Source organism: Rhinopithecus roxellana, chromosome 4 (assembly GCF_007565055.1).
Source record: "Rhinopithecus roxellana isolate Shanxi Qingling chromosome 4, ASM756505v1, whole genome shotgun sequence".
Classification (NCBI taxonomy): Eukaryota; Metazoa; Chordata; class Mammalia; order Primates; family Cercopithecidae; genus Rhinopithecus; species Rhinopithecus roxellana.
In genome coordinates this window covers 81,925,112-81,951,392 of record NC_044552.1, presented here as the reverse complement: position 1 = coordinate 81,951,392, position 26,281 = coordinate 81,925,112, and the positions used below count along the sequence as shown (strand labels likewise).

General features: G+C 38.6%; 1 protein-coding gene across 1 annotated transcript in view; it reads right to left on the bottom strand.

Annotated features, from left to right (window-relative positions):
• The window catches only part of COL19A1 (collagen type XIX alpha 1 chain), a 344,672-nt gene that overhangs the window by 295,628 nt on the left and 22,763 nt on the right, over positions 1-26,281 (bottom strand). Inside the window, exons 3-4 of the mRNA XM_010371596.2 lie at positions 16,100-16,174; positions 14,729-14,828 (exon numbers count right to left, since the gene is read on the bottom strand). Of these exons, the coding sequence (XP_010369898.2) occupies positions 14,729-14,828; positions 16,100-16,174 (175 nt within the window). The remainder of the gene's footprint in view (positions 1-14,728; positions 14,829-16,099; positions 16,175-26,281) is intronic.

Below are 26,281 nucleotides of genomic sequence, written 5' to 3'. Positions count from 1 at the left end.
ATCTTCCAGGAAGAGAAATATGATACAAGTTACATTTCCTGAGAGTGAAGTGAGAGATGCTTGGAGTTTATAGTAAGTCATTTCTTTCCCAGCTGACACCCACCATCACCTGTCAGTTACAAGCAATTTGGCTAGCAGGGCCTAGAGGGTTTGTCTGAAATGCCTTCCTCCCAGGCTGGGTGATGATGTTGGAGTTCCACAGCCACAGAGACTCTGAAATCTTAGCCCTTTTGTGTTTGCTGAGGGGATTCAGGCAGATAGGTTGTTAATGGGAAAACAAAGCTTGGATGACTCTCTAATAATCTCACGCTTGATCTGATTAGCACTAGTTCAATGTGGCACTGTAAACGACTTTCCCTTGAAAACAAGTCCCCCTACTGGATGCCATCCAGATAACAAAAACCAAGGATAAATTAGACAGTCTGCTCTTTAGAAATGAGGATACTTTGAAGGTTAGTTTTTTCTGGTGTCCCTTAGCCAGAAAAGGTTTCTTTTAAACCCTGGATTAAACCCAAACCTGCTCCCAGAAGGTCCTCTATATTCTGAAGTATCCTTGGGTCCGAGAGCTCAACTGTTGCTTTAGGATCAGCCTAGGAGGTCCTAGACCTAATTGAAAGCTGTGATTTTCCCAATGGCATATGCACTCAGCTGGTTTTTCCTAGCATGTAATGCTATTGCTACTACACCTCCATTTTTTTTGATATGAATAAAGTTCAAACCCCTCATGCCAACAAGTAAGACTTTTCAGAACAGCCCACACTTTCAAGTCTTCTCTACCTCCAGACATTCTTCTCACCTGTGTTCATTAACCACATGGGATTTCTCACTATTCCTCAAATTGCTTTGACTTTTAAAACTACCATGATGCTCCCTCTAACTACCACAACACACATTGGCCCCTTGGCTCACCTGGTAAATTCACACTTTGAACCTCAACTTTTCACTTCCTCTATGAAGCTTTTCCTGGCTTCATCTGTTCTCTCAGAGTTTATCATACATATATCTAAAAATTGCTATCATATTCCATAACAGCTCATTTTTGGCCTCTCCTTTCAAACAGAAATAATTCAATGGCGGGGACCGTGTCTATTCATCATTAAATTCTCAGGGTTTAGCATATAGTATTTATTATCATTTGGGAATTGAATGAAATACTTTGTTAGAATTTCTTCTTTCACTGTCATCAAAGCTGAATATAGAAATAATAATGACAATATACCATAAAACATTTTTTCTTGATATAACCCTCTTAACCAAAAGAAACTTTATATATATTCTTATCATGGATAAATCAGAAGAGAGAGGCAAACATGAGGATAACAGAAAGAATTGCCTAGTATCCACATCTTTTATTTTTTAATCTTTTGAGACAGGGTCTCACTCTGTCACTCAGGCTGGAGTGCAGTGGCATGATCAGGGCTCACTGCAGCCTCAACCTCCCCAGGCTCAAGCAATCCTCCCACCTGAGGCTCCTGAGTAGCTGTGACTACAGGCCTACATCACCACACCTGACTAATTTTTTTGTATTTTATAGAGACAGGGTTTTGCTATGTTGCTCAAGCTGGTCTCCAAATCCCGGGCTCAAGCGATCTGCCTGCCTCGGCCTCCCAAAGTGCTAGGATTACAGGTGTGAGCCACCGTGCCTGGCTTCTACTGGCTTTTGAGCCTCACAAATGATGGTGAGCCAGAAGTTGATAGGACTATATTTGTTAAACACTCTGTGAGGCTCTGTGCCCCAGATACACTGCCTCAGGGCCCAGAGGACAGTTAGAGAACGGGTCTTTAGATCTCTGCCACCAGCTTCCAAAGCACACGTGCACACCTCACTCAATCATAAGCCACAGGATAACTCTGGCATCTGTGAGCCAAGAATGAGCAGCCATGAGCAGAGGTTGGTTGGGTCTCACAGAGTAGCATTTTCATGGAGAGAACTCCCAGCAATGGCAATGGCAATGGCAACATGCATTGATAAGAAAATTAGAAAAGAAGAAGAAAAGCGTATCTGCTTTTGAACATGAACACGTGCGTATCACTTTTGGAGCTCCCAGAAATAACAAGAGTAGGTTTTAAGCAGTTATGTATGTAGAAAGTAGAAGTCATATCAATTTATGCATTGATGTTAATATAATATCATCTAAATCCACATATTAATGAGGCCTGAGAACATTTAGATTACACAAGTCAGAATGAGATCAGAATTACATAAGAATTATAGAAAAAGTGGTATTGGACCACCAAAAAAAGAAGGAAACTTGACAGACATTAGTGAGAGCTGAGTATAGAATGTAGCATGTGTACTAAGCTTTCTAGGATACATAGGATTCCAATGGACAGAAAAGATGGGCATGGTATGACAGAGAGAGACAGAAATGGGTTCACAAAGGAAGTTTAGTGCAACACCTAGGTCAGCACTGGCATTGGAGATAGGACAGCTGTCACTGGCAACTATTAGGGAGAAATTTCCATAGTGTTCAAGAAGTCCTAGTCAGATTTTAATGGGCTAAGGGATGTGTGAAGAAGTAAAAGTGGACAGTAACGTTGTTCCTTTAAGAAGTTTGTGAGTAAAGGGGACTGCCCAGGGGAAAATGTTTCTATAATAGGGAAGGATTAAGTATATATTTGTAGAGTAAGAGGCCAGGATACTGTGGAGAGGAGCGCTGAAGACCCAAGAGCAGGGGGATCATGGGTGGATCAAGGTCTTAGAGGAGGCTGGCTAGCAGAGGATTAAGAGCACAAGTGAAGGGGTTAACCTTTGAAAGAAGGAGGGTTGCCTCCAGGGAGAACAGCTGAAACTAAGAAATTATGAAGTAGAGAGAAGAAGTTGGGATTGTTCAAATAAGAAAAATAACTTGAACACAAAACATCTGGTCAACTCAGTCTCATATTCAACCAACCAGATGTTAATTCTGCATGGCATCACCACATGTGTTCATATTAACATTTTTCACTGAACTTATGATTGTTTCCAAATTACTTATATATAGCCATGGTGAAAGGAATTAAGTGAATTATTTGAATATTTTATTACTTTAGTCTAAAATTATAAACATGTCACCTAATTTGGAAAAAAAATGTGTCATATGAAATTGTAAGGCTGACCTAAATAAAATAATGAACAAGATATAGGAAACTTACATGAATCACATAAAATAACATAAACTAGTTTTTCTGCTACCATGTTTATTTTCTAATTAGCATTTGTGGCTAAGTTGAAAGAATTGAAATGACAATAAAGTAATGATTTACCTGTTGGCACAATTATTCTTCCTTGGTTGACATGGATTTCAAAGTTTATTACTGAGATTATAATTATATCCTACAATCTGATTGTGTCTAAGAAGGAGGATTTGACTATTTAATGCTATTTTATGATACACAGAGTCCAATCAGCCTACAGAAAAATCTTTAGAGTTGTTATAAAGTTATGCTGAAACACTAGTATAACAAAGCATCATGCACTACTAAGGTCAATTCTCTAATTCATAAATTTAAGGCCATGCTTATTTGTAGGTTTATAACCACTATAAAAGCAACACATTTGCAACCACCTAAGGATAATAACTAATTAGTCCTCATAGCATTTTTATGAGCCAAATTAAGATTAAAGATAGGACTGAGGTACATGCTTACATGCCTTTCTGTTGTACACTCTGAAAACCTGCAGTGTACACTGCACAGACACATTCACACAACCCTACCAGGCAAAAAGCTCTGGTGTCCCTTATAAGATCGATTCACTGGATAAAAGAATGATTGGAAAAAGGAAAAATCTAATATATTATGCAACAATAGAGGCAGATTAATCAATGCCTATTAGACTGACCCAAATAATTATCAAAACAGAACACTGTAGTTTCATTACTTTATGAGAACATTTGCTTTATTATGACTCCTAAGTAGTAAATTTAGCTGGTACCTCACTACTATCAAAGTAAATGGCATATAGACATAACAAGATAAGATAATTTACATGCAATTAGCCATAATAAAGTCGAAATTAATTCTGGATTTGGAGACAGAAGAACTGAGTTCTAGGCACAAATGTTTATTATTTTTGAAATTTTAGGTGAATTACTTAATGTCATTGAACCTTATTTTTCATCTATAAAATGGTGATACAGTACTACATCACAGAAGTCATTGTGGTACCATTGATACAAGAAGGCAAAATTCCTTTGTAAATCATATAACATTCATAAATGTACGGTGGTATTATAAAAATAATTATCATTGTTGGAAACTGGGTAGTCACATGTGCCTTGTCCTTAAGTCTTATTTCGTGAAAATATCTAGTACAAGAGTAAAAGTAAGGTGCCTTCTTTTTTGAGGTGCTGGTGAAAAGAAATTCTAAATATGCCTAAAATATGAAAGTAGCTGTACCAATAAATTTCGAATACCCCTTCAATTGAAACTTAAGATCATATCAATTCAACTAGCACTAAACACCACTGTGTGTCAGGTACCATGAGGGACACAAACATGAATCAGTTGGATGTAATCTCTACCCTGTAAGGCTTATATATCTGAACAATTACCTGCCTGGCCAAAGAATGGGAGTTCTGATGTGAGCAATGGAGTCTAAAGAAAAATAATACCTTTTTGATTATATGATACAATATGAGAGACCTATTACCTATTTTGAATGACCAGAGACTTTCATTGGAACTTAAGCCATCTGGATGTTGTGAGGAAAATTGTATATCAGTTTTTCAAAATTTTTGCTAGGGGCTTACGTAATGTTTGTGAGCATCAGAGAAAATCAAACTGCCTGCCACCTTGAATATGGATAAATTGGGTTGTCAATGTTTTCCTCAGATATAAATTATCTCATATAATTATATTGATTGGATTTTTCCATGTCTTAACCTCCTAGGGCCTTCCCTCCCCTTGGACGTCTTTCCTCTCCCCAGAACTTGATTCATTTCTGACTCTCAGTAGTCTCTTCAGTCTTCAAAGCCTAGTTTAAATCCCACAGTCTTCAAGATTTTTTTATCATCCCAAATATAAGGGATTTTGTCCTTATATTTGTCCCCCTGAACATTTAAAGCATTAACTCTATGCTTATAATTATAATTATAATTATAATTATAATTAAGTTTGTCTTCATTTCTTGCCCGTAAGAGGAGATATCACACACTCCCTAGAGGCAAGAACCATATCTTATAGTTCTTTCTGCAAACTCTTTACTAATGTTCTGTCCTGTGTTTCAACAAGACAAGTGAAAAACTACTCCTTTTTTCCTCAGAAATGAGAACCTACCCTCTTTTCCTTAGAAAGTTTATGTACATTTGAGACTAGAAAATGGATAAGTTTGTAAATGAATTGCAGCTTCTCACTTTCATTCCATTTTATGTGAGCCTTTTTTGGGTAATTTAATTGTTAAGAATACATTCTTTGAAGGCAATAATAGTGACATTATCATTTCTTACCATAAGAACTTTAGTTTCTTAAATATATAAATCAGTTTATGGTTTTTCCATTTTAACTCATGTGAAACACAAAAATATTTTAATTTTATAAGATTTTATCTACTAATGTTCACAAATAGACATTAAACTTAAAACATTTATGTATCTTTTAAACAAACTTATTTCTCTCTGGCTAACAAATGAATGTTCAAGTCCAAGAAAAAACTTTAAGTCATATGAATGTTGTAGAATTTATACACATATGATTAATTACTGATATGTTCTACTTTTCCCAATCTGAATTATATGAAATCTGAAAGAGGAAAATCACAACTTACTTAAATTTGATGATGATAACATCAAATGTTTCCAAAATCAGTAAAAATACTGAACTAATAATATTTCATATTATATTACATCTTAATAGCTATTTCTATACTAAGAAATTTATTGCTGCCTATTAGCAATTCTGAATTTTCTAGAAAAAATAAAATAGGTACTTTTGACTATTGAGAAGTAAATATTTGTATATATTCTTTCCATTTAAAAAAAGTATGACTTTATGACTTACAACCTCAGATTCTTGGTATGCCAAACTGCAATGAAGGAAATACAGTGATGACATAATCATGTGTAACAGTCATACAATCTCATAAAACAGCTGGACAACTTTGTAACTAAGTCACCTATCCTTATATAGGAAAATTCCTATCTACACAATGAAGGAATGCCCCAAATGAAAACCCAAGGGATGCATAAATAGGCATTCTCTAGAGCTTAATGGAATTGTAAAGTAATCCTTCTAAAACACTCAGCAAGTAGATGCTTCGATATCAGAGTTCTGAACAAGTTTTCAGCCTCTGAATTTGTTTTGAGAACTTGGAGAGGACTCAAAGAAGAGCAATATAAATGAACCATGTGTTACAAAATAGTCCCTTAAGAGGGAAGGAATGAAAACATTGAAAATTAGCCTTGTGTGTGATGCTTAAGGAAGTTTAGCCTTTATAAGGATTGAAATTTGAGTCATGCAGTCTACGCTTGAACAATAGAAGGCAATACATCTCAGTTGCCTTCTATGAAGGCAAAGCAAGAGGAAGTGTAGCTTTTCCTTGCACTGTGTATCTTTCTAGCAGGTTCCAGGAAGGAAAGACTAGATCCACATTCTTTTACCAATGTAAGCTCAGAACCTAGCAAAGTGCCTGGGCCATAGTGATGCTCAACAAATGCTTGCTGAGTAAAAGGATAAGCTCTAGACTAGACTGCATTCATTTCAGTGACTTACCAAATGCTACCTCTTATTCACCTTTTAGCAAAACAGAAACATTTTAGGAACTTCTATGAAAAATTATACAGTAAACTATAGCTTCTATTTGTAACTGCACAAGTTTTAAGTTAAACAAAACACAAAATCTTAACATGATAATGCCTAGTGCTACAGAAGATATTGGAAAATACGCAGAATACATGAAGAAAAAATGACTGAACATAATTTGTAGTATATCTCAAGATCCCTAAAAATGAACAAGTAATTTTATTTCTAAAAATCAATTGTATGAAAATAACCCTAAATACAGAAAAAATCAACTTTCTCGTATGTTGTAGTGTTATTTATAATGATAAAAATCGGCTGGGTGCAGTGGCTCACATGTGTAATCCCAGCACTTTGGGAGGCCAAGGTGGGTGGATCACCCGAGGTCAGGAGTTTTAGACCAGCCTGGTTAACATGGTGAAACCCTGTCTCTACTAAAAATACAAAAATTAGCCAGGCGTGGTGGCGCGTGCCTGTAATCGTAGCTACTCAGGAGGCTGAGGCAGGAGAATCACTTGAAACTGGGAGATGGAGGTTGCAGTGAGTCGAGATGGTGCCATTGCACTCTAGCCTGGGCAACAGAATGAGACTCCGTCTCAAATAATAATAATAACAATAATAATAATAATAATAATTTGAAAATAGTGTAAAGGTCCATGTAGAAGAGGTAGTCCCGTGGGATAAATTATTCAACAGTAGAAAACACAAGGTAAAAATCATGCTACAACACATATAACTATTTTGTCCATATTTAGGATTATTTTCAAGGGAACTGTTAAAGTCCAGAGTTCAAATATTTCTGAAAAACATTACACATCTTCCAAATTTATAGTTTGGGTTTCCTACTTGCTGAAGATTATTATGTTTATAAATCCATAAACATAAATTAGAATAGCTCCTACCAGCTACCTCTTATTTTTTTTTTTTTTTTTTATTATACTTAAAGTTCTAGGGTAAATGTGCATAACGCGCAGGTTTGTTACATATGTATACTTGTGCCATGTTGGTGTGCTGCACCCATCAACTCGTCAGCACCCATCAATTCATCATTTATATCATGTATAACTCCCCAATGCAATCCCTCCCCCCTCCCCCCTCTCCATAATAGGCCCCAGTGTGTGATGTTCCCCTTCTCGAGTCCAGGTGATCTCATTGTTCAGTTCCCACCTATGAGTGAGAACATGCGGTGTTTGGTTTTCTCTTCTTGTGATAGTTTGCTAAGAATGATGGTTTCCAGCTGCATCCATGTCCCTACAAAGGACGCAAACTCATCCTTTTTTATGGCTGCATAGTATTCCATGGTGTATATGTGCCACATTTTCTTAATCCAGTCTGTCACAGATGGACATTTGGGTTGATTCCAAGTCTTTGCTATTGTGAATAGCACCACAATAAACATTCGTGTGCATGTGTCTTTGTAGTAGAATAATTTATAATCCTTTGGGTATATACCCAGTAGTGGGATGGCTGGGTCATATGGTACATCTAGTTCTAGATCCTTGAGGAATTGCCATACTGTTTTCCATAATGGTTGAACTAGTTTACAATCCCACCAACACACGTAAAGCTATGAAATTAAATTGTCTTTACTTTCATAAAGTAGACACCAATTGAATGAGAGAGATACAGAGACACAGATAAAGAAGATTCCCCTTCACTAGAGATTTATTTATTTGTAACAAACACTAAGGGGATCATATATGTCATTTACGTCACTGTGTCTAGCTATATTATTCAAGCTCATAAATCGTATTTAATTTAATCTGTGCCATTTTTTCACACATAGCCTATTTCCCCCCATTCTTAGACACTGCTTCAATTGCAAAACCACCAGCTTACAGAAATCATCCTAATTCAGAGAGGCCACAGATATGGAACACATATGCTCACTGCTTCCTCCCTCTTTTTTTTAAATGGGTATAGCACTTTAATCTGCTAAACCCACTATGGCCCCAGTATCCTTCTCAACACAGCATTCCAGACAGGCAGTAGTTACCAAGAGCCTAAGAGGTAAGGCTCTTTACCATACTTGAATTAAACAATGAATCAGAAAACTCACTTCCTTGGTACATTTGAAATCAATTTCTTCATTGGCCAGTCAAGCTGAGTGTGTTGCTCCTTCAGAACCAACAGCAGGTAGAAATTCAACATTCATCTAAAATATTCAATACTAAGACATTTTCTTTGAATTTTCTATTGAAGCAACCAATGGAAGCTAGATAGAGACTACATTATGCCAAAAAAATAAGGTACTCCATAGTATGTGTGTTTGTTTGTTGTGTTATCTGTTTTTACTCAATACTTTACCAATTTCCCCTGATAACTGCCAAAACACAATTTTAAAATAATCAAAGTATAACCTTCTTTGCTATAGCTCTCAATATGCATAAAAATAATGAATCATCTCTTTTAAAGAACTAGGGCTACTTGTAGATATAAGAAGCCAAGAAAATTTCCTCTAAAAAAATAACTCTAGAGAACTAGGTAGCATGCCACCCAGAATCTTCTAAAGCCCCCAAATACTTACCATTTGCTATCCCATGAATACTGAAGAAATGGTCATGAATTTAAAGCCAACAAAACTCATAAAGCCCCTCAAACGTCCCCTGAGCCTGTGCCACCTCTAAGTGTACACTGATGTTGTAAGGAACACGGCTGTGCTTTGGTCAAGGATAGGCCGAGGTAAACATCCAGAGTGACTCAGTGAGTTTAGAGCATAGGCATATAACTCCACTTGTTATCACAGCCAAGTACCCATAACATGGGAAGGCCATCCCTTGGCCCTACGCCACTATTGTCTGTGAAAGGTATAATTGCCCTGCTGACACTGTACAAGTGCACTTGCACCCAGAGAAAGAGAGAGTCAAAGCTGTCCATCTTTGCAGATGAACAGCGGGGAGCCAGGACACAGCTCAGCTCACTCATGCCCAGGGAAAGAGTTAAGCTGCTGACCCTGAAGGGAGAGCTGTCCATGCAGCTGTGTGTGGGAGCCAATGGATGAAGCATCCAAGACAAGGTGAACAGTACAGGAGACCTAGTGTGTGTAAGCTGCTGATGAGTGAGCTGCTGAATAAAACTACCTTTCACCTGCCTACAGCCCTCCAAGTGTTCTTTTAGCTCTCTGCTCACCCACCCATTCCCTTCAGACCTCAGCATGAGCTGGAACCTGACCCCAGCATAACATTTGGCATAGTCATGGACCTGACAATTGGCATAGTCGGCAGGATACGGTGAGTGGGTCTTTGGCCCCTGAAGGCTCCCGGGTTGGCTATGTGGCTGCAGCATGGGCTGTGGTACCTGGTGTCAGTGGTGCTGCCTGGATGGACCCCAGTGGAAATGTGGGAGGCACTTGATGGGTCTCCTGCGAGTGTGGAGAAAGCACCGAGGCAGCTGGAAGCACGCAGCACCGAGAAGGAACGCACCTTCACCAGCAGAGTTGGATAGGCATTTCTGACTGCACTGTGTGAAATACATGCTCAGTCCCACAGGTAAGGGACCTCCCAGTGCAAGCCGTGTGCCTGGGGACCCAAATGCACAGCTTGAAGCAAAACCTGGGGGTGAGGGACATCCAGGTGCAAGCAGGGCACTTGGAGGCCCAGATAAACAGCCTAGAACAGGAGTTAGCAACAGCTGTTAGTGTGACCTTGAGCCCATCCTCCAGGCTGGACAGTCCCATTTGGTCTGATCCTGAGGAGGAGGGGGCTCCACCACTGTGGGCTCACCCTATGATCTGTCAGAAGGTACAACATGACCATCCGATGGGAACCCAGTGGAGAGGCCTGGGGCCCCCCACAGTGGTAGAACACACCTCTTATAGTGCTTATACACCACTGAGTTGTGAGAGTCAGGTAAACAGTGTCAACAGCACCCAGTGCCCCTCCCTGCCTGGCTACTCCATCTTTGGCACAAGGGGGCTGGCAGCATTTCTTGCTCCACCTCCAAGATGGAAAAGCTAGGCTTTTATCACAACTCACCCCTCCCTTCGTCAGTGGCTGTAGCTGTGCCGATGGTTGGCACAAGGGCATGGTGAACACACATTAATTGAGTGGCTAATGGCAGCCATACGGACTGTTTGGAATGATGCTGGAGAGATACTAGAAACTATGAGTAAATGGTGATCATATACTCATTTCATGCAAATACTCTGGAAGGTGGGTATAGAGCAGACCATTTGACTTGAATCCCTGGGGGCCAGATGATGAACGCTTTCCCTCCCACATGAGGGATCTTGTGCTGGACTCAGTGCCCACGAGTGCTTTTGGCTCTCTAGCTGCTGTTCTCACCCCATATGTAGGGTGCTGCCCACGTGAAGTGACTACTGCTATGGCAGCCCTCGGGGAGGCAGAAGGCTGTCAGTTTGCCTTCTTGGGAGGTAGACAATGGACTTTCACAGTGTTGCTGCAGGGCTATATGCATAGCCCCACCACGTGTCATGATCTTATTAATGATGTTATGTTAACCTCTGATTCTCTTGCAGGTTTAGAAGCGGCAACGCTCCTCTTGCCTAGGATTGGGATGATGTTGCTGAGACAGTCTTTCTGGTAGCCAAACAGGCTAGTTAGCAGGCACAAGCCCTACAGGTAATTGACCAGAGGTGCCCATTTAAGCTAGATGTGCATGTGACCACAGAGAGCTTCAGTTAGGGCCTATGGCAGTGCACGGGGCACCTGAGAATGCCAGTAGGCTCTTGGTCCCAACTCTGGAAGGGAGCTGAGCTCTGGTATTCCTTGATAGAAAAGCAGTAATAGCAGGATGGGTGCATTCACGGATAACAACTCCCCGGACTGGGAAGCAGTTAGTAAGTGCATATGCTGCCCTTCAGGCTCACAAAAGCATGGCAGAATAGGCTATAGTCATCATGCAGAGTGTACCCAACAGCGTGGTAGGTACACTCATGGCAACGACCCCCTGGATAGGGAAGGTGCAGACATCCACTTTAGCGAAGTGGGGCCCCTACTTGCAGCAGCGAAGTATGCTGAGTACAAGTCCCTTAGCAGCAGATTTACAAGAGGTCTTGAAGCCTATCGTCCTAATGCAAGATAAGGCCATGGAACCTGAGGCACTCCCACCATTCCTGATGGGGCATGGTATACAGATAGGTCTAGTCAGAGGACTGCTGCTGTCCTGATTGCTGCTGCAGTCTAGCCTAACACTGACACCATATGGTTTAAAACCAGGTATAGATAAAGTAGTTAATAAATTGAACTCAAGGCAGTGTAGATAGTGATCACCAAGGAGGTGACACCCGTGGTAATCTGCACTGATGCTGGCAGTTTATCAAGGCTTAACCTTGTGGTTCATTACCTGAAACTTACAGAATTAGCTAGTTAGTCACTGACCCATGTAGGGCCAGGCCACGTGGCCAGATCTATGAGAGGAAGGATGACCTTCTACAACCAGGTAAAGGGATGAACAGTAATCTGTTATTGCATGCCCCAACACCCCTAAAGATATGGAAACGACAACAAAAAAACCTGGTGTTGGCCATGGACCCTCCAAGCCCCTCACTGCAGATGGTTGGTTATTGTGGCTCCCTGCAGGGACAGTCTGCAGTGTAATTTACAAGTTACTCCTTGGATATTTAGAATGTGGCCTCCACAATTAACCGTTGGCAGGGGAATGGCCGGGGAAGGGACCATCCTCCAGGGAACATATATGCTGTCTGTGTGACCTCTCATAAGCTTCCCTATAACTTTAGTATGGGTTCAGGACACAAAAGAACCATGGGCAACTGATAAGGTGTGATACCATTGCCCAGGGCAGAAGCCCTTGGTTACTGCATTGTTATCCAGAGATAAAAGGTGACTTGAATTTTGCCTGAGACTCATGATTTACCCTTGTTAGTACCTGTGTCGTGGACTTGACAGATGTCTATCTGGAAGGCCCCTGCAAAAGCAGTCTTCGGGAGTTTTACATTAAGCAAGGCCCAAGGCATTGAATATGCCTAACAAGTATCAGACCAACATACTTATTAGGTCTGTCCTTTCATGAATCTCACCTGAGCTACGCCAGAACAATAAAAGCAAGCTCAGGCACAGAAAGCATCCACATTTTCCATATAAAATAGTATCTGCCTTTTCCCATGCTGACTCTGCAAAGCAGCTTATTTACAAATATATAAATACTCCAGCCTCATTGAAAAATCAAAATGGCATCATGCAAGAGAAGCATCCTAGCATACTTGGCTCAACAAGTGAAATGCAAGTGGAAATGAGCCAAGCTACTTGACACTCGCTGGGCAGCTCAACCAGATACCCCCAGTTTCCTATAGTGGAGGTACCAGGGTTCTGCTCCACAGAACCAGAGAATTCACTTACATTCATTACCCATGGATTGGGCAGGGATTTAGAACCCAAAATTCAGAAAACAAATTCCAAGTCATGCCTAATATTTATAATCACATGAATTCAAAAAGAAATAGCATTGTCTAAATGTGGCAGCAAGTTTTCCAATGTAGCTACTTAAAATTAGCTAAGTCTTCTCACATGCAGTCCAGTGACTTTTAAAAGGTTTCACTCCAATCCTTTTGCCATCTGGCCAGAATTACAGGGGTTTAAATCCGAAAGAAGGTGGGGAGAGAAAATGCATCTTAATTTTTAAACAGAATGTATTGCCTTTCTTAAATTTATTAATTAAAGTTATCTACTACTAGTTAAGAAACATCTAAATATATACATGTAAGAAATATTGCGCTTTTCATCTTTCCTTTATGGCATATGCATACCTAAGCATGGAACTGCTGTGCCCTGAGAGTTTAATGCCTGCTTATGAGACCACCTGAACAGCGGCCGCTGTAGCACAAGTCCGTACAGTTACATCTGCTGAAGTGTCCCACCTAACAATCACCCATTATATCCCCTGATTTGAAATGCCTTCCTTCCTTAATATTCTTGTTTCTTACCAAGTATTGAGCAGTTTACTTTTAAGGAACCATTTCAGTCATTAAATGAAAATTACCAAAAGTATCACAAAATAGGTTTAAAAGAAACTTTTCTCAAGGAAAAAGTGTAGGTTATGAACCTCATTTACCCAGAACATCTGAGGAAGGGCAATGAGAAGATTAATGCTTTTTCCCTTTAAGAATTCAAATTTTGAGGTTCTCCACAATCTTGTCTGTCTTAAATATTAGGCTACCCCCCAGGAATTGAGAACATAAATACATATTTTCACACAAAAACATATGTGTTGCATATTAAGTAGAATTTTGATGGGTCTTTACTGCAGCATATTCATACATGAAAACATTCATCTTGGACTCCAGGAATAATTATCCTGACCATATGTGCTACCTGCCTGCCTGATAACTCAGCTTTCTGAATTACTATCAAGTCATCCTTTAATTATTGTCAACTATGTGGGAAATCACTGTTGCCCTGTATGGTTGCTGACCAATTGTCACTATTTGAATGGAAAGTGATTTTTTTTTTTTTAACTCTAAGTGTATCTGTAGAAAAAAGAAAGAAAAAATAAGGGAAAACTTTGGTAAATCTATTTTAAAATTAAATGAGTATCAAGACCAAAAATAAAAGCACAAAAACAGCTTTTTATTTACTATGTACTCTATACAATAGATGAGATGAACACCTAAGAGCTAAATTATTTTATTTTAACTTAAGAAGCATAGAAAATCTAAAAATTTATACAATAAATATCAGTCTTTTGGCTCTGAATCTATATAATGCCTTATATTTTAATGTTTACATTGAAAAATCTAATATTGGTTATGTCTACTTTAAACATAACAATATTTCTTCAGAAATGGGTTTAATTACTATTCTCTAATGATCGTGCCTTTTTTCTGTACATATAAATGATATTTACACTGTAGAGCAAAGATTAGATTGCAATGATTTTTATAAACAACAAATACATTAACAACACATTTACCACTGTATTCCAGTGAGGATGATGCTATTGAAAAACTGTGTTTTTAAAACAAATTATTTGAAATCTCCTTAGAAAATAATTTATGAAGTATTATTAAACATAAAGAAAATAATTTTTTACTTACATAGTGTCTCTAATAAGAAGTGCACTTCCCAATTTGAAACAGGTTTTATCACTTTCACAAAATGCACGTCTTAGAGAAAAGCTCTCTCCTAGATCAAAACCTGTCAAATGCAACAAATGATTCAATACAGCAGTTTTATTAAATTTAATAAACTAATACAAATGCAACAAATGATTCAATACAGCAGTTTTATTAAATTTAATAAACTAATACAAATGTTGATTTCTAAACAGAATTTTGTGTTGCCCTTATCTATTAATTGATCTACTTCAAACAAAATCTTGCTGCTTGGGATCAGCTAAATTTCTTGATTTTATTTTTCTCCCTTTAGTGTAAAAGAGAATGAAATTCACTTTGCATATAAAACGTGTAGCCATTTTTCTAGAAAAAATTTCATGAATATATTTCAAAAATATTCAATTCTAATTTCCTTTGACCTAGGAATTATCTTAAGTAAAAATTAGAGTAACTCACTGCAGCAGCTCTGATGTCTAAAGTAAGAAAATTAGATTAAAAATAGCACAGCCATTCAGTTTAAATCTAAGCAACCTTTTACAAAATCATGCTTTAAAGAAATGTATATTGATGAGAGGAAATGCTTACACATGAATGTAATATAAGAATTATACGTGTTTGTGTGTCACATGCTCATTAGCATTTACATGGGAGAGAAAAAGGAGGAGGAGGAAAAGAAGGAGAAAGAAAGATAAGAAAGATTACCAAAAGGAAAGATAAGAAGGATTACCAAAATGATAATCTTGTCTTTATCTGGGTAGTGACATCTTCCTTCTCACAATTTTTTTTCTTCTTCCAAAATTTCTACAATGGTCACAACTTGTATAATTTTAAATAATTTTTTTTTCTCCAAGAAGTTGAGGTATTGTTGATCACAGATTAAACATATAGAACCCTGCTCTCAGAACTTTTTCTACATCATCTACCTTAAATTTTTATGGGCTGGGCGTGGTGGCTCACGCCTGCAATCCCAGCACTGTGGGAGGCCAAGGCAGATGGATCACTTGAGACTAGGAGTTCGAGACCAGCCTGGCCAATGTGGTGAAACCCCATCTCTACTAAAAATACAAAAATTAGCCATGTGCCTGTAGTCCCAGCCACTTGGGAGGCTGAGGCAGGAGAATTGCTTGAACCCAGGAGGCGGAGGTTGCAGCGAGCTGAGATTGCAGCACTGCACGCCAGCATGAGTGACAGTGAGACTGTAAAAAAAAAATTAAAAAGAATTCTTAAAATTTTTATGTTAATGCTATGATCTTAAATTGCAGTATCAAAGATTCACCTATAATGTATTCCATATCTAGCATTTGGTGATAATTTTACATAAAATATTACTTTACAAAGGATTATATTGCCTACCTGAAACTTCAACTTTGTTTATGTTGTCATAGGTCAGCTGATGTCCCTCTATTCTCAGGATAGGGCATGACTCTTCTATTTAAAAAGACAAAAAGCATAGAAGATTTGCATTATGTTTTCTATCAAATTCTTCAAATGAATTTTAATTACACAGTACAATCAGTAACTTAAGATAAAATGGAAATAAATTAAACCATTTCTTAAATTTCTGTAAAATGAGGATAAGAACATTACCCACCTCAGTGTTTTTGTGAGGGTTACCTGTGGTGATTTATGTAGAGTGCTAAGAACACTGCTTGGTTCACAGTGAATATATGTTAGTGTTAGCCATTATTATTATAACTATTATTTGAACACTTTATGTATCCTTGACATTTGGAAATAAGCTAGTTTTAACATCATTAAACTTTTGTGTTCAAAGTAAAACAGTAAAACAAGTGAACTACTAGTATATTTTATCACAACTTTAATTCAAGTTTTGGTGTTGGGTGATATTAAACTTTAAAAACCGAAGGGAACATACATGGAAGTTGCTAAAATAAAATTTAAAAAGCAAAGATCTATACCATACAAAAGTGGCCTACAATTTAAAAAAAAAGAAATAAAATAATTGAGAGAGTTTACTTATGTGCTACGGCACTTAGTGATATTCAAAGAAATAAAAGATAGTCCCAACTCAGTGAATGTACACGTTTAATACTACCACTACACACTAATACAGTTATGGATATGCACACACCAGTTTTTCAACATCTTAGAATATGTTTAAATTTAATCAGGCTAATTCAGTTAATTCAGACAAAATTATAGCCAATTTTTGAATTATGCCAAGATAACTGTACAACTGGACAGTTAAGACCATTAGTTTAACGTTCTAAACTAAATTGATTAAATATTTTGGCATCATGTAATCACACCTTTAATTCTCTGTGTCTAAAATTGATGTTTGGGTTTAATAACTTAGAAGTTTTTAATATAGAGAGGAAATAAACTACTTAAAACCAAATTGAAATTGCCGACTCACCAGTTCCCCCTTCATTTAACAAATATATCACAGACCTCAGGCGCGGTGACAGGGTATCATCTTAATATATTTAACCAGAAAATAAATCAGATTCTAAATAATGCTACCACTTAATCAAATTTTAAAATAAGTAGCAAATATACTACAACAAACATGTTGAACACAATTTGTAAAGTAAGTGAAATTATAGTACGGAGTACTTATAGATATTACTTAGCTAATATGGAAAATTGCTATCTCAGAGATCTTAATACAATTGCAGGCTCTACATAACAGTAAAATTATTAGAGATTTTGTAAACATTACCAATTAACGATTCGGATTAATAGTCATTTTTATAAAACCCAAACACCTCATCCAAGATCTGAACACTAAAATCTACAAAACATGGCTGACAGAAACTAAAGACCTAAATAACTGAAGGGATAAACAAAATACTTAGAATGCAAGACTTAAAACTGTTAAGATGTTAGTTCTTGGTTTTTATCTCTAGATTCAGAGCAATGCCAATTAAAATCCCAACAGTATGGTGTATGTGTGTGTGTGTGTGTGTCTATGTGTAAAACTGACAAGCTGATTCTCAAATTTATATGAAACTATAGAAAAAAGCTAAAATAGTAAAAAGCAAAATTAAAGGAGAATAAGCTAGAGAGCTTTAAGCTATCAGATATAATTTTTTTTTATAATGTGGTGTTGATACACATACAGAAAAAAGCAAACATAACCCAAAACATATGGTCTCCTCATTTACCACAGAAAAGCCACTCGATTCAGGGGGAAATGGATGGTTGTTTTGCTAAACGGTGCTGGGTCAATAGAATATCCATGTAGAAAAACACTGAATGTTGAAACTTACTTCACACCATGCACAAAAACTAACTAAAGATAATCATAGAAATAAATATGAAAGGTAAAACAGTAAAGCATCTACAAGACAACAAAGTCTTCATGAACCTGGGATAGCAAAGATGTCTTAAAAAGAACACAGAAACCATTAATCACAAAAGAAAAGATTGCTAAGTTGAACTTCATTAAAATTAAAATCTTTACTCAAAAGACAACACTAAAAGAGTAAAAAGTCAAGCCATAAATTAGAAGAAGGTACCTCCAGTCCAAATATGCAATAAAGTATCATTTCTAGAATATACAATGAACTCTCACAAATCAATAACAAAACAAATTGAAAATCTTATTCTAAAAATGTGCAAAAATATTTAAACACTTCAAAAAAGAGAATATCCAAATGTTCAACCCACATATGAGAAGGTGCTCAACATCATTAGTTATCAGGGAAATGCAAAGTGAAACCACAGTGAGATACCACTAAATGGCTAAAATTAAAGCACTGAGGATGGCAAGTGTTGATGAGGATATGGAGCAACAAAAACTATTCTACATTGCTTGTAGGAGTGAAAATTAGTACACTTTAGAAAACCGTTTGGCAGCATTTACTAAAGCTAAATATATATGAACTGTATGACCTGAAAATTCAAGGAACCAAGAGAAAGGAGTGCCAAAAAATGAGTGTAAATGGCCCTTTTAGACAAAAATATTAATGGCAGTGTTACTCATAATAGTCTAAAACCGGAAACAACCCAAATGTTTATCAACAAGAAGGAGCAAGATAATTAAATTGTGGCATATACAATGAAAAACTGTATAGCAATTAAAAGGAATAAACTATTGACACATGTAACAACTAGATAAATCTCACAGAAATAATATTAAATAGAAAAATATCATTCACTCAAAAAATATTAATGAGACAGTCAAGTGGGACGGGGTCCCTGGAGAAACTCCAACCAGTCCTTCCACCCAGGTGGAGCCTTGGGAAGTTCACACCCTTTGTAGTGGGGAGGAGCCTGGCCCTTCCTCTCCTGTGTGGAACCTGGGATTTGAACAGTCTGGAGGGAAGTGCTGTAGCAGGGACTCTGGCCTAGGGAGTCCCTCTTTCCCCCTTTCCTTCCTTTTCACCCAATAAAACCCTGTTTTATTCACCATTCAAATTGTCTGCAAGCCTGAATTTTCGTGGGCATGGGACAAAGAACACCATCTTTAGCTGCACTAAGGAAAAGTCCTGCAGCATTTTCAGTGTGCAATGCAGGGGCTCAAGAAGTGGTGAGGGAAATGAGAACAAAAAACCTCTCACTGTGGCTTCTAAGCCTTTTCATCCTTGGACTTCTGAGCTTATGGGAAACCTCACCACCACCCACAGTCGCTCCTTGGGGTTGGGAGAATTTTCATGACCTTTTTCTTCCTTTTTCAGGACAGACTGGTAAGCAGCAGCTCCAAGCTGATCTCCACTCCCTGCGCAGGGCTAGGACGCATGGCTCAAAAGTCCCCCACAACCAGCTGACTGGTCCCAGCCATAGAGTGCTGCCACAGCCTTCCTCTTCCCTGGCTAACAGGTTTAACTCTATTGGACAGTAATTAAGCTTAATCTTTTCTCCCTGGTGGAGGAATCCGTTGCATAAGAATAAGAGGTTCTTCCTCAAGCATTAAAAATTTTTTTTTCTTTCCTCCTCTCCACTCCATCAGCAGTTAAGCCTTAAAGATATTTTCCCCCTTTGCTAGGCCAGATCTCCTAACAATCACTGTTCATTTTTTCTGTAAAGCTTAATTTTGAAAAAGGATTTGTGGGGCTAGTCTTGGGCTGTGGCCAATCTGGTGTGCTTTGCAAGTCTGTATGGTTTGTGCTGCAAGCCTCCATCTTGTTTTACATCCTGAGGGCATGGCCTGTAACTGCTTGGCAAGGCTTTGTTTAGCAATCCTGCCTTAGGGAATAAGTTTCTTTCTGGTTTGATATCTGCATGTTTTCCCATGCCTGTCCTTTAAAAGGCTCCACCCAGCGACTGGGTTTTCTTCTGCATGTCTGTGTACTGTGTGTAATGTCTTTCAAAAGCTCTCTAACTAATTTGACCTAAAGAAAGACAAGCGCTTGGAACAAATATTTTTTAAAGGGAATATAAAATCTGTGGTACCTTTCAGTTCACATGACTTTAATCTTTGAGAAATAAAAGCCTTAAAGATTATTGGTAAACTGCAGATCAGATGCAAGGTTTGCTAAGTATTTTAAGGTTACAAACTGTTTTTTGGGTTTTGAGAACTATTTGACTTGCTGGCTTCACAACTGGTAAGGCCTGAGGACATATGGAATAACCAGGCCCTTAATAAAGAAAGTAAACCTTGGCTGCAGTTAGCACACAAAGCAACTTACCAAGTTTTATCTTAAAGTTAAAAATGCTAGGAATTACTATTATAACACATAATTGAAACTACTGTCTATGAAGAGTCAAATTCCATGAAATATTTTCAGAGATTTATTCTGAGTCAAATGAGTGACCATGGCCTGTGACACAGCCCTCAGTAGGTCCTGGGAAAATATGCCCAAGGTGGTAGGGGTACAGCTTGGTTTTATGTATTTTTAGAGAGGCATCAGACATCAATCAAATACATTTAAGAAACACATTGATTTGGTTCAGAAAGGTGGGACAACTTAAAGTGGGGGCAGGGGGGCAATGCTTCCAGACTATGGGTAAATTTAAAAATTTTCTGGCTGACAATTAGTTGAGTTTATCTGAAGACCTGAGATCAATGGAAAGGAATGTTCAGGCTAAGATAAAGGGCTGTGGAGACCAAGATTTATTGTGCAGAGGAATCTCTCAGATAGCAGACTTGTAAAATGTTTATCAGACCTAAAAGGGTACCTGACTGTTAGTTGATTATCTCTTGGATCTGGAAACAAAGGAAAGAAAACAAAGGGGAAAGGAGATTTTCTATATTTCTAGAGAATGTGGACTTTTTTTTTTTTTTTTTTGAGACGGAGTCTCGCTCTGTCACCCAGGCTGGAGTGCAATGGTGCAATCTTGGCTCACTGCAAGCTCCGCCTCCCAGGTTCACACCATTCTCCTGCCTCAGCCTCCCGAGTAGCTGGGACTACAGTCACCGGCCACCACACCCAGCTGATTTTTTGTATTTTTAGTAGAGATGGAGTTTCACCGTGTTATCTAGGATGGTCTTGATCTCCTGACCTCGTGATCCACCCACCTTGGCCTTCCAAGTGCTGGGATTACAGGTGTGAGCCACCGTGCCCAGCCAGAACGTGGACTTTTCCCACAAGAGATTTTGCAGGATAATTTTAAGGTATGGCAAGGAAATATACTTGGGGTAAAACATTGTGATTTTCTTCCTTGTTATGCCAGAGTCAAATTGGAAAGTAAGTCACAATATACAGGGTTAAATAAAACTCATCCGATGAGAAATTACGGTTTGTAGGGCGTGACTCCCCAGACCCCTTAGAAAGGAATTTGGGCAAGATAAAAATTGGAGCTTAGTCCTCAGTTGCTATTTTAAGTTACTGTAAACCATTAGGGAGATAACCAAACTTTTTTGTTAGTTGTGCTTCTAACTGTAACTACCCTGGACATTTTGCTATTCACAGACAATTGTTGTCTTGTTTTAATCCTTTTCAAAAGATGGTTTCTAATAAGCTATAGAACTGTAACAGGTGCTCTGAAATATAGGGTTATGATAACTTTGAAAACTGTAACATTGTAATAAAGGAAAACAGTATAGGACTCATGAAGAGCTGAAACTTCACAAATATCAAGCAAAACAAGAGTTAACTAAATGGACTGAGCTCAGAAAGCTGAAGCAACTTTTTTGACTTTTGGTTGGAATATTGCTGATTCTTGCTTGGGTTTTCATAGTCAAGGAAACTTATTTTGAACTATTTACAACCTTTAATAATTGAGTAAGGGATACTCCTATAAACAAACTTTGGAACATGTTTTTTTCTCTCTGCCTGGTTCCTCTAGAATTTGGAAACTCTCTGTGAGTATTCTCAACTTATGGCAATATAGCCATTTGCATCAGTGGAAAAAGAATCCATTTTTCTTTTGCAGCAGGACACAATGGGAGAAAGTGGTTGTTTTACCAAGGCTTTGACTGGAAGGGTATGCTTACCTTTAAGGAGTCAGTCTCAACTTGCAGGGATGATAGAAGTCCAGTTGCCTCATACCCTTGTCTACACAGTTCCTGTACAGGGTTCATGACCTGTGGTCAGTAAAGAATGTCACTATCTAACAGATCTAGGAGCTCCAAGTTTATTATGGGACCTTAAGAGGAGAGGATCACTCAACTCACAGGTATTTGAGAATAATCCCATGGTTGGGCTCAGCTTTAAAAGGTCTTATCTGAGATTCCTTGGGGAACAGAGGTCCACCAAAGCTAATCCAAAAAACCTATGTAAAAATAACTTCTTGCTGTATTTTTTGCAAATAATCAAGGCCAAGTATAAAGCTAAAGTCTATTTTGCAAACCACTCTGTCCTATGATGATTTGTTTTTCAACAAAAATGAGGACTGGAGAGACAGAAATCATGTTTCAAAATGGATCATATATTGGTCATTAAATTCTAAACTCACTACTTGCTTTGAAGTTTTCGCTTACATTTTAGGCTAACCCTGCTTGTTCCTGTGAACCAACCAGCAGTCTCCAGCTGCAGCTCAGAAAGAACAAAAGGTATGGGTAATGTAGAAATCTGGATCAATATTCTAGTTCTGAGCAATTATCCTGCAAATCCTGCCTGGCAATTGGAATAAATAAGATACCCATCACTTGGAGATTTCCTTTTTGGGAAAGTAAGACCAACAAAGCTAACCAAATCCAATTACCATGCACCCAAATCTTAGCAAGCATAACTATAACTACCAGTTATCTGGGTGTCTCACAAGACATCCTTTCCCTCCCTTGTTGGAGGAGGACTCAGTTCCACAGTTTTAACTTAGCATTCGGCTTATGATAAGGAGTCCATGCAGCCCCCTCAAGACAAATTTTTGTCCCAGACTCAATTCTAAGCTTTGGGTCAAACCCCTAGGACAGAAAAATGGATCTGAGGGATCCAGAGGCAGAGAATAATGGAAGTCAAAAGGTACAGCACAGATGAGGGTGTGTGGCTGATTAAGCCAACCCCAAGCTTCCTGTTTCATGGATAAAGGTCACATTAATACCCATGGCATAAATGAGGTGTAGGGAACTCCAAAGCTACTGACAGTTGGGGGGATAGAGGCATAGGTGAGAGTGGATAATTCCCATTCTCTAGGCCCCCCTGTTTCATGGGTGAAAGCCACTTTGGTACTCATGGCGGCACCTGCCAAGGTCAATGTGACTCGGGGATGCAAGGATGGAAGAGGGAAAGAGGACACTCTTCCCTCCCTCCCTCATGTACTCTGGGTACCTGCTAGAAAGAGAAGAAAACCAGGCATGCCTGCTCCCCTCGTTCTAGATGGGTAGCCATTCATCTTTAGTCTGTACTCCTTTCAAATGCATCCTGAATCCCTGGGACTCCTTTAAAAGGTGCCCTCTTTTTTTCCTTTCTTCTCCTCTGTCCTCTCTTCATTGATAGGTAATTGTGTCTCTGTACTATGGGACGTCCCCTCAGATGCATCCTTCAAACTAGAAAGAGTTAATTTCCCAAACCTTAAACTAGTTGGCTTAGGATTGGGCTCAGGGGAAGGGAACACAGAAGCCCAACATGCTGGCAAAAGGATAAAGTTTTTTTTTTTGCTAGTTGGGTGTTTGGCCTCCCTCTCCCTGTGCAAACTGGTAAAAGGCTTTGGAATTTTTGAGCTGTCCTTATCCCTCCTCTTGTTTCATTTTGATACACATTTTCTAGTAACAGGGTTTGTCTGTTCTTGCCTTCAGGCCATCAAACTCCAAACGGTCATGCAACTGGAGCCTCTGACAATGGCCTCTTCTGCTGGGAACCCTTACATTGGCCTCTGAGGGAACTCGGACTTCCGTTTCCCCAAAACAGCACCCCCTGTCAGCAGGAAGAAGTTAAGATCGGTTTTCGTCCTTATCCTTAATCTAACAGCAATTAGATGTACTTCTTTAGAGGGAGGAATGAGACAGCCAGGTGGGAGGGGATCCTTGGAGAAACTCAAACCAGTCTGCCCATTGAGGTTGGAGGGCAGCCTTCCCTGACCACTCTGTATAATAAAATAACCTCTTCTCCCTCACATATATAAAATTACCAAACATAGCTAATAAAATACAGGATTCCCAGTTACATGTGAATATCAGATAAATAAAAATATTTTTAGTGCAAGTATGTCCCATGCAATATTTGGAACATACTTATACTAAAAAGTAGTTTATTGTTTAAACTGCAAATTTAACTGGGCATCCTGTATTTTACTTGGTAAACTTAGTCAGATGGCCACACTCTGTGAGACCAGGTATGATGGTAGCTTGGACTAGAGATGACACTGAAAATGGAAAACATCTTCAATTTCATGGGAAGGAATTGAGAGATACAAGAACCAACAGGAGATGATAAGGGATTGAATGTAGGGAAGAGGGAGATTAGTTGACTGAAATAAATCCCACTAGAAAAATAAAAGAAAACTTGGCAAGGAGTAAGTTAATTTGTAGTGGGGAAGAGGAGAAATTAGAAATGTTAAATCTGACATGCCATTAAGGAAGTTAAACAATGGAATTATCGAATAGACACTTAGAAATGGAATTCAAAAGAGAGGGGAGGCCTGTGAGATACATTCTGGAGTGACTGACATATAAATCCTGTGTCTGGAGTTGGTTCCTTCTGGTGGGTTCTTGGTCTCGCTGACTTCAAGAATGAAGTCGCAGACCTTTGTGGTTAGTGCTACAGCTCTTAAAGATGGTGTGTCCGGAGTTTATGCCTTCTGGTGGGTTCATGGTCTCGCTGACTTCAAGAATGAAGCTGCAGACCTTCATGGCGAGTGTTACACCTCTTAAAGGTGGTGCGGACTCAAAGAGTGAGCAGCGGTGAGATTTATTGTGAAGAGTGAAAGAACAAAGCTTCCACAGCATGGAAGGGGACCCGAGCAGATTGCTGCTGTGGGCTGGGGTGGCCAGCTTTTATTTCCTTATTTGTCCCCATCCATGTCCTGCTGATTGGTTCATTTTACAGAGTGCTGATTGGTCCATTTTACAAAATGCTGATTGGTCCATTTTACAGAGTGCTGATTGGTGCATTTACAATCCTTTAGCTAGACACAGAGCACTGATGGGTGCATTTTACAGAGAGCTGATTGGTGCACTTACAGTCCTTTAGCTAGACACAGAACACTGATTGGTGCATTTCTACAGAGTGCTGATTGGTGCATTTACAATCCTTTAGCTAGACACAGAGTGCTGATTGGTGCGTTTTTACAGAGTGCTGATTGGTGTGTTTACAATCCTTTAGCTAGACAGAAAAGTTCTCCAAGTTCCCACTCGACCCAGGAAGTCCAGCTGGCTTCGCCTCTCAAAACCACGGGAAGGATGAGATCACACAGTGAGTGAGATAAAAAAAGAACAGGGGCAAGGAGTGTCTCCTGAGAAATTGTAACATATCACTTGTCCATTTTTTCCTGCTTTGTTTTTTCTATTTCTTCATAGCTCCAGAAGTATCATACAGGAAATTATTACTAGTATTACATGTAAAGTCACAATTAAAATCTGCCTAGTCTGATAGAAGTTCTATTTAGCAGTCTTCTCCAACATGCGTTAAGAAAAACAATTTTCTTCACAAACAGTAAAGCTCATGGCAGCTCTGTCCTCAAAGTTAGAGTTGGGGAAGATAAAGAGCAACAATATACTATAGATACAGAACTGGCTTGTTTTCCTTTCATAAACTAATCAAAACAAGAGCCTTTAGGCATTTTGCATTTAAAAAAAAAAGCCTTCTTAAAAAAAGAAGGTCTCTTTGTTTCCTTGTTACTAGTTGCCCTCAACCCCCTGTACATGTCACACTTTGCCAATACATCTGATAAAAGAATATCGAGTATATCAGGTTGGGAAAAAAACACTAGTTAGCAAAAAATAGGTAAAGTAACACTGGACAATGATAAAACTAATATGGAAGTGTGAACAAACAAGAAAAAATGGGAACACAGCTTTAGTGTTTTTTTTTTTTTTTTTTTTTTTTTTTTTAGATGGAGTCTCACTCTGTCACCCAGGATGGAGTACAGTGGTGCAATCTCAGCTCACTGCAACCTCCACCTCCCTGGTTCAAGAAATTCCCCTGCCTCAGTCTCCTGAGTAGCTGGGATTACAGGTGCCCGCCACCACGCTTGGCTAATTTTTTTGTATTTTTAGTAGAGACAGGTTTCACTATGTTGGCCAGCTTGGTC